The 9,739-nt window shown below is 31.2% G+C and overlaps 2 protein-coding genes across 3 annotated transcripts in view; both read right to left on the bottom strand.

Annotated features, from left to right (window-relative positions):
- LOC107072227 (U3 small nucleolar ribonucleoprotein IMP4) overlaps window positions 1-267 on the bottom strand; it is a 37,468-nt gene extending 37,201 nt beyond the window's left edge. Inside the window, exon 1 of the mRNA XM_015331986.2 lies at window positions 227-267. The gene's annotated coding sequence lies outside the window, so the exon portion shown is untranslated. The remainder of the gene's footprint in view (window positions 1-226) is intronic.
- Window positions 268-986: 719 nt separating this feature from the next.
- The window catches only part of LOC107072248 (uncharacterized), a 41,287-nt gene continuing 32,534 nt past the window's right edge, over window positions 987-9,739 (bottom strand). For both annotated transcript variants that reach the window (XM_015332026.2, XM_015332027.2), the window contains exons 2-3: window positions 5,529-9,073; window positions 987-5,456 (exon numbers count right to left, since the gene is read on the bottom strand). In XM_015332026.2, the coding sequence (XP_015187512.2) occupies window positions 4,993-5,456; window positions 5,529-7,845 (2,781 nt within the window). In that variant the 5' untranslated portion in view covers window positions 7,846-9,073 and the 3' untranslated portion in view covers window positions 987-4,992. The remainder of the gene's footprint in view (window positions 5,457-5,528; window positions 9,074-9,739) is intronic.

The following is a 9,739-nucleotide window of genomic DNA, read 5'->3' as shown; positions in this document are numbered from 1 at the left end:
CTCTTCAATTGTACACGAAAAAAAAAATGTAAATATAATTACAATTCAAATTGATTTTTCTCCCCCTTTTTTTTTTTTTTTAAAGTAATACTCGCAAATAGGTTATAAATAATTTTGATAATTTTTCTAGACAGAATAATACGTGTCACAGAAAAAATACGATAAATTATTGTATCTTATTGAAGTATATAATAAAATAAAATGGCAGCACACGCCAATAACTCACCAGTAATTTTCATTCTTATTTCTTTTTTTTTTCCTTCCGTATGATCCTTCTTAATGGAATGCACTTTATAAACTGCAAAGAAGAAATTACTTTGAATAAGATAGTATGATATTATTCAATATAATAATAATACGCCTAAGGCGACATCTGTGTGGCGATTGTTTTATTTACCCGCCATTTTTCAAATTTCAACAATCCTTTTTATGACGCGTTCAAAACTCAGAATCTCGTTGATTAATAATTATTATTTATATATATATATATATATATATATATATATATATTTATCCTTTTGTTAAACAATTTTTCTAAAATTTCGAACAATAAGCGAATAATTCTACAATAAATTGATCTAATTGTAAAAATGTTCAATCGATGTTTTGATATTTTCCAATTTTACACGCGCCATGTTTTTGTTCTTTTTTTCAAATGCAAAATACAATTCGATTATTTCCATCAATAATATTAATAATAATGATAATAATAATAATGATGATGATGATGATGATGATGATGATGATGATGATCATGATGATGATGATGATGATTTTAAAGAGCAAAATTACATTCAAGTTATTTGATGTAGTTTTTTAAAGAGATATATAACTTATCTACATTTATACATATCTATGTACAGTTAAACGCACATATACATAAATTTGTGTGTGTGTGTGTGTGTCTGTGTGCATGATTTTTTAAATACTTATTTAAACAAACTCACAGAAAAAGAAAAAAAAAATGATAATCCGAGACGAGCATATAATATTTCGCAAAAAGCTTTTTATTTACAACATTTGTTTGTTTCTTTCTCTCTCTCTCTCTTTCTCTTTCTTTTTCTCACATATACACACACTCTCTCTTTCTCTTTCTCTCTCTCTCTCTCTCACGTGCACTATTTTTAATCTAAAATAGCAATAAAATTCCACTAATTCAATTCTTTCTCTCCCCCTCTTCTTCTTATTTAACTTTTTGTGGAATGTGTTTGTTCACATAATAAATACAAAGTTTTTTGTTTAAATATAAATTAAAAAAAACAAAAAAAAAAAAAAACAAATGAAATTATATAAAATTTACAATTTAGATTGTGAGATAATGTCGTAAACGTTGATAATTGCGCACAACCCCTTCTAATCGATAGATTTTCTTTTCTTTTTTTGTTTTTCCTTTAACATCGCCATACTTTTCTTCTTCTTCTTCTTCTTCTTCTTTTGCTTCTTCATTTTACTTTGTAAAAATCTACCGTCTGACAAATATATTTTTATCGTCATTATCATCAATAATAAGAGCCCGTTTATAATTATGTACTTGTCGTATTTACAAATGTCGGATATAAACATACAGACTGCACAATTGCTTAAGCCTATATATATATATATATATTAAATATACGAAAAAAAGAAAAAGTAGAAACTCCTACTTTGTACCATTAAGTTCTGAGAAGTAAATTGAACCAACAAAAACCAAAAAAAAAAAAAAAGAAAACTATCAGATAATTAAATTGGCTGCTTCATATGTCAATTCAAATTTACATTTTGTTTGTTTTTTTTTTGTTTCTCATATTCGCATCTTCTGTATTTTTTTTTTTTTTCTTTATTCTTCTATCACTTCTTAAAAATTAAATTCAATAATATCTATACACATATTATTATTATTATTATTATTATTATTATTATTATTATTATTATTATTATTATTTAAAACGTATACGTTCTAACTTAACGAATAAATCTTAATAAACATAAATTAAAAACATTCTTAATAACTTAAATTAAAAAAAAAAAAAAACCCCCCTCTATACAACAGCCCACATTGTTTGAAAAATATTTTACAGTAATTAAAAATTGCAATGCATACCAACACATTAGGGATTACATTTGTAAATTATTTTTACAATAACGTAAGAGTAGCATTGTAAAGGGTGTATTGAACCTTTTCCTATTTTTTTTTTTTTTATATTTTACTTTGTTGTTTCATTTAAACACGCGAACCTTATTTCAACTGTATGAAGAAGCCATGTTGTTTTTTTGTAATAAAACAAACTTGCATGTTTCTCGCACGATCAAAACAATTTTGTGACTACTGTATTTTTGTTTTGTTTTGTTTTGTTTAAAATATACATAAGAATAAATGTAGGATATTTTATAAATAATTTTTTTTATGTAAAAGGAACATCGATATTAACAACAATTGATTTAGTTCAATTTATATAATTCATATATATATATATATATATATAAATATACCTATATATTTTTTTAAATAAAAAAAACAAATCAATAATTTGTTTACCCTGGGCTTACAGAGGGTTGGACGATGAATAATAAAATTTACATTCGTTTTAATCGATTGTTGATTAATCGATCACTAAATTATTATTTACTGTACAAACGATATATATATATATATATTTAGTTGGTTGTGTTGTTCGCTTGATTCGACAATAATTTAGCTGTAAATTTGAGAATTGTTTCTCCGTTTTTTTAGAATATATCGTTTTTATGTTGTATGTTTTATTTTTTTCGAGATAATCGTAATATTTCGTTAATAATAATAATATATGTTAGAGAGGAAAATTGCAATTGTTTCTGACATTTTCATTTTCATTTTCATTTTCATTTTCATACATATATATATATATATGTATGTATATGTGTGTGTGTATTTTATAATACTATTGAAAAATATATCTCTCATTGGAATATCGTTGAAAAGGACGTAATTATGAACACATGGGAGAATTTAAAAAAAAAAAAAATGAATAAAAATAAAAGAACACGAACCGACCAGAAGAGAACAGGTGTGTGATTGGAGCACGTAGTGTATAAGCGCCATATTGAAAAATAACACAAAAATGTTTTATATCTTTGTTCTTTTTCTTTTTTTTTTCTCATCAATCCCATCTATTATTATTATTATTATTATCATTATATATTATTACTATTATTATTATTATTTTAATCCTTTTTTATTTTATAATAATAATAATAATAATAATTAGAAATAAAAAAATGAGAAGAAAAAAATCTATAATAGTTTTTTCAAACACGGGCGCAAATGTTGTAAATATCAATCCGATTAAAAAAATATAACAATAATAATAATAATAATTAAATGAAAAGAATAGAAAAATAAATAAAATATATGAAAAAATAAAGGCTTCGGCTTTCATTTTGTTTTTTTTTTTTGGTTTTTTTTTGTTTTTGTTTTACGTTAATAGGGAGAGACACGTTATAATTTATATTTTTTATATTATTATTATTATTATTTTATTTTATTTATTTCTTCTTATTTTCTCTTCGTAATCTTTTCATTTATTATTTTTTTTTTTTGTTTAAATCACACGTATCCTTAGTAAGTACCAAGTGCCTAATTTATTAACATTACGACTCGAAATACCCTGGACTATCCAGATACGAAACATGAAATCCCGTTTTTATGAACAAACGAGAGTTTTGCCGTATACTTTGTTTATTTGTTTGTTTGTTTGTTTGTTTCTGCTGCTTCTACGTGTTGCTTTGTTTCATCATTCATATTTTTCCATTTTTCCATTCTTCCTTTCTTTCTTTCTTCTTTAGAAGATAGAAAATAAATATAAGTACATTATAGAGGGTAGTAGTTGGTGAAGATAGTTTTAGCTGCTCGACTCGTCAAAGTTAGAGATGACAATGCGCAATAATCATGTGAATAAGACCTTCATGATAAGACACACATGTAAAAATGAGAGGAGCAAGAAATATATATATATATATATAGGAATGATTTTTTGTTTCTTTCTTTCAGTTTCATTTTGTTTTCTATACAACACAACACAGGGCAAGTTTATACATTCTTCTTCATTTCCATAGAAATATTCTTCAAGGCCAAATCCAACATTCCTTTATAAGTGATTATAGTTAAAAAAAAAAATCAAATATGTTCTTTTTAATCTTTATTTTTGAGACTATTTTTCATCTTTTTCAATCATCTTACAATCTAAGATGATGATGAAGAGGTTAGGAGTTCTCCTCAGTCTCTCTCTCTCTCTCAAAAAACAGAAAAAGAAACAATAGTTGATTTTTAACATCACTTACAGGAAAATTTTGGATCAAATTGTTGGCCCTCCTCACCCAGCCCAGTCCCTCCCTCTCATTTTCCAATCCCTGTACGTTGACAACAAGTTTTTCTTTCGCGAGATATCTGATCATGTTTATAATCCCAACAAACCAACGTCAACACTCGCGTAAAACTCACTTTTAACACACCTTTTATTTTATCCACGAATTTTGTCTCATTTTCGATGACAATGAAAACTAATCGACAATTGGCGGCAAAACGCTACATACAAATTGAAAAAAGTGGTTTGAATAACTTTGACAATATGTAGGACAACGATTGTGTCAATGATGATGATGATGATGATGATGATGACGATCGATGAAGATGATGAAGATGATGATTTTAAAAAGCGTGAAACGCTTTTCAGTTCCTCCTCTCGAGTGGAATGAGTGTGTATGGGTGTGTATAACGTGTAATTAGTGACACGTGTATGTATAATATTTATATATATATATATATATATATATATATATATATTGTATAATTAACGCGATATATTTTCATTTGTTCGAAATGTTCTCTTTTTTATCGATTAATTATTCAGCCGTATTATTACAAAGTCGTATTAATTCCTCTTAACAGCTGATATAATAAACGATTGTAATTGTAGGTGTTTTCACTGAGCCGCATAATCGTAATAATTAAACACGACCAACGACGACGAATCTCTTCTACGTATTGTTGTAAAGTTGATGATGATTGGTCTGATGTTGGCTTGGGTGAGTATGCTGCTGCAACGAGTGTTGATGCTGATGCTGATGAGGATTAGTATGCTGATGCTGCGAATGTTGTTGATGTTGATGTTGAATGTTGCTATGCCTCGCGTTAAATCTAACGCTACCAGCCAACGAACTCCCTCTACCATGAGTACCAACCATACTCTGGGTATCGGACAAATCGTCTTCTTCCGCACCTAAACTTCGAAACCTAACGAAGCCATCTTCAGCAACCAGCATCGTAGACCCGGTCGTTGGAGCTTGCTCGTGTAAAGCTGGGACAGGTGTATGCCTGCCACGAGTCTCAGAATTTCTTAAAGTTTGCACACCATTGCCATGACGACTCAATGATCCCCTTCCTTCATGGGGAAAATGACCCATCGTGCCGGATTTTCGTATGGAATGCCTTTCGAAGGTACCTAATAGGAATAACATCAATTGGATTAATATTATTTCATTTATATTGTAATAATAATGTGTATTAAGAATACCTGATATGTTCAAATGTTCGGGCAAGGTGTTTAATGGAAAACTGTCGTCGTAGACCTGTTTCCCAGTCCTCATGGTATAATTCTGTATCGCTTGATTGGTACTGCATATAGCTGGATACAATACGTCGTCCATATTTTCCGTGGACGTTGAACTCCCGCATGGGAATAAAGCAAAACCCGAATGAGCTGGATGCTGTTGTAATTGTTTCTCCCTTAATGGATATTGCGAGAGACTAGCAACCCAAACCAATAATCCACAAACGATCAGTTCTAGTAACCTGATGAGGAATTGCCAACCCCACCAGAACCAAGGATAAGGTTGGGAACGTTCGCGTATACCAAAAATATCATAGAGCTGTACAAAACCCATCACTACGAAGACCAGAGCGGTTGCTATGGTAGTAGTAATGGCCGTGCTCAATGCCACCGTCGATGGATCAATCCCAGCGACTACGTGATTAACACCAGCAGTTTTATTGTTCATAATGTGTATCTGAGAACGTACGACACGATACACGTAAGCATAGAAGAGACCGAGGGTTACGCATACAGTGATGTAAATACACTGACAAACTAGGGGTAATATCTTTGCTTCGTCTCGATAACCCAACACGTGAGTTGACACGTGGAGAGAGACGCATAGAATGATGTGTATGGTTGAGAAAAAAACAAGGGAAATTGGTGATAACAGTTTGTTGTTCAACGAGGGTGCTTCGGAACATCGGGCTAAATACAACATGAGTGTTGCGAATGCTGCTGACAACAACGGTGCTGGTAAGTACATTAAAACCCGTGACAATGGTTCCGGCAAGGAATGTCCCAAATTGTACGCGTCGTAGAACAAATGAAAACATCTCAATGTACACACGGTAGTTAACAATAGATGAACGGCAAGAAAATACGATTGGCTAAGAAGATTGGTAGCTTCATTGAAACGTACGATCTTGTAAATCGAATACAATGCCATTAGGGTAAACATGATGGCTGCTACGTAAACGTGAAGTGACCAAGCAATTTTCCAAGTTGCTTCTAATGGATTAGTATCTATGTGTGGTACCAAAGAATCATCGTCTTTGTCGTTTGGTCTTTTAGACGGTGGTGCAGGTGGTTGAGGTTGAGGATTTGGCAGTCTTTCGGTATCGACTATTTCAATATTGTCAGTTTTGAAACCATTCTCAGTTCTCATACGATGCAAATAATCCCCATCGTTCTCTTGTCTTCTCGTATTTGGCAGGTTGAAAATAGTCGGTTGAGTGACCTTTTTAAAAGGATCAATTGTACTACTTGTAATTGGCATCATAGTACTAGTTCCCATTGCTGTTGCCGTCATTACCGGCAACATGGCAGTCGACGTACTTAATCTCTCAGTCGTTATAACCAATGGTACGTTTTGCAAAGGGCTTTTAGTAGCAAGCGGTTTCAAAAGAATCTCAGGAATGTCTTGTTTTCTACCATTGCTACCAGAAAGTATGCGCGATATGCTTGGATAATGAAGCGTCGGTACAAACTCGTTTGAATTATTTTTCTTATCGTTGTCACCAAATTCAATACCAAATTTAGAATTGCCGTTATTGTTGCTAGTGTTGATTGCTTTGTTCCTTGAATGCGGGTGTCTTTCCGGACCATGGGAAGAAACAGGCACTTGGACTAGGTCAGGTGGTCTGATGGGTATTCTCTCATGAGCAGGGGTAAGACTAGGTGGTGGTACGGGTCTTCTTGCGCCAGTATGCACGTCAGAATTCGTACCCCTAAGCGTTGGTTTGTCAGCAAACGGATGAAGGTATTCCGGTGGTAATGGTGGTGTAAATAAGGCTCTCGAAGGTGGTGCATACGATGGTAAATCACGTATACCGGAAGATGCTGGTGTTGCACGTGGTATAGGAATTCTTATCGAATGTAACGAAGGATTGATCGATGCAGATGTTATCGTTCTGATACTCGTAGTCGTTGTACTAGTTGTCGTAGTCGTAGATCTTGGTGTCGTAGTAGTTGTCGTTGATTTGTTCAATTTCGTGCTACTCGTAGTAGTAGCACTGTTAAATGTTGTCGTTAAAGGTGATGGTACAGTTGACAATGTCGTACTAGCCGATACTTGTGCGTCATATGCTGGCACGCTACGTTTCGTAGTAGCTGAACTATGTGCCACCTTGATGAATATTGCAGCAAGATTCTTTTCCAATGCCGTATGATCCAGATTGAATATTGGACTATTAGGGCCGCCGTCACCGTTCGACAAACAAACGTTTGCACAAAATTGCATTGTAATTAAATATGACAGGATAAGCAAACGCATCGTTCCTCCTATCATGATGCTCATCGATAATGTTTAGGCGTGCTCGTAGCGAACGTCCAAGTTTATTGGTCGAACACAGGATCATTCCATAACCGATTTACAATAGGAATTTTCTTTAAAACGATATTTATAAGCCAAATATTCTGTGTTATATTTATTTATAACAGCAAAACACTACTATCACGCTTTTTTTCAACAACTGAGAGAGATTATGTAACACACGATGATGATAATGATGATGATGATGATGATAACAGGATTCTTCTCGAAATAAGGACACTTACGAGAGGACCAGTCTTTGCAATTATTTCTAATATATATATATATATATATATATATATGTACTTTTTTTTCTTTTTGTTCATTCATTTACACCAGATTTTTCACATCTTCTATTTGAAAGAAAAATCTTATTCTTTGAATTATTCAATAGATCTTTCGTTTAAGGGCCTGATGCTGGATGCTGGATGCTGAATGCTGGAGGAAATAGAACAGTTTCCTGTCCCTTTTATTCTTCTTATTCTTCTTACCTAGCGAGGAGCATTAAAGCTCTAATAATATTCGTAGATATTTTCGTCATTTTTTATATTTGTGTTTGTTTAGAATCTCAAATCAGTCAGATATTTATATATCTACATTCTTAGACATATATATATATATATATATATGTATATATTTGTTTTTAGTTCCAAATTAGCCCGTCACATTTTGTTGAATATATTTTGTTGCTGTTTCCCAGCCCTTTTTTTTATCATAACCCAATTAGTTATGTCAATTGATAAATCATTCACAATGAGAATAAATAAATAGCATGAACTGAGAAAAATTGTCCTCACTCTTTGACAGAAGACAACTTCTTGAAGTCTAAATTAACAATTAATATTAATAATTAAATAATTTCTTTTGTTTAATAATTACGATAATGACATTATATTCTAAATGTCAAAAGTTTCCTTAAGATTGAATATTTTTGTTGTAAATAGAAATTATCATCATTGGATATCACAGATCATAAATATCCTCAAGAAATTTTCAATTTTATTTAAAACAAATTGTTGACTTCTTCTGTTCTTCCAATAATATGCTGCCAAGTCGTCCAATGTGCAAATAAGAAATAATCCTTGATACTTTTTTCATACTTCATTGGAAACAACAACTTCTCTTTTTTTTATATTCTTCTTATTTCGAAATGAATCTCTCTGTGCGGTTCACTCGTTCAGTCCTTGATCCACGTTGTTAGAAAGTTGGATACCTGGAAATAAAAAGAAGACAAGAAAAATAAATAAATCCTCATTAGAATGAAATCTTATAATCAATTCATCATGTTATTATATTATTCTCTTTTATGTCAACTGTTCTTATTATCCTTTATTATTATAATCATACAGTATGTTAAATTGTATGCATAAAATAGGACACCAACAACAGCAGCAACAACAACACAACCAACTTCCCATTAAATAGCTTATAATGATAGAGGATTCTATCTATCTCTTTTTCTCTCTCATATTCTCTGTAACGTGATCTCGCAAAACAAAATCGATTGTAAAATGATCCAAAAGGTATGTGTGTGTGTGTGTGTGTGTTGTGTTCAATATAGTAGTGGTATTAACTACATATTGTTTTTCATGGAATAATGATATCGTATAAGCAGCACAATGAAGCCATTGCAATTCATTAGTTAACACAACATGGAAGAGTATCAAAAAAAAAAAGGTAGGATAACATTTTCAAGGGGTTTTACAACACCCCTATTCTAGTTATTTTTAAATTCATCAATTTTCTATTTCCTGGTTTTATATATACATATTTTTTTTATCGTATTGTTTATATGGGATTTGATAAGATTTAGGTTATGGAAGATAATCATGTGATGTTGATAATAAAAATGGATGACAATTGTTTAATGGGTAATATC

This window comes from Polistes dominula, unplaced genomic scaffold, assembly GCF_049000335.1.
Source record: "Polistes dominula isolate Pdom_NZ unplaced genomic scaffold, Pdom_raw_medaka contig_84, whole genome shotgun sequence".
NCBI classification, from domain to species: domain Eukaryota; kingdom Metazoa; phylum Arthropoda; class Insecta; order Hymenoptera; family Vespidae; genus Polistes; species Polistes dominula.
Note: the sequence above shows the minus strand (reverse complement) of the source record. Positions and strands in the feature narration are given on the sequence as shown.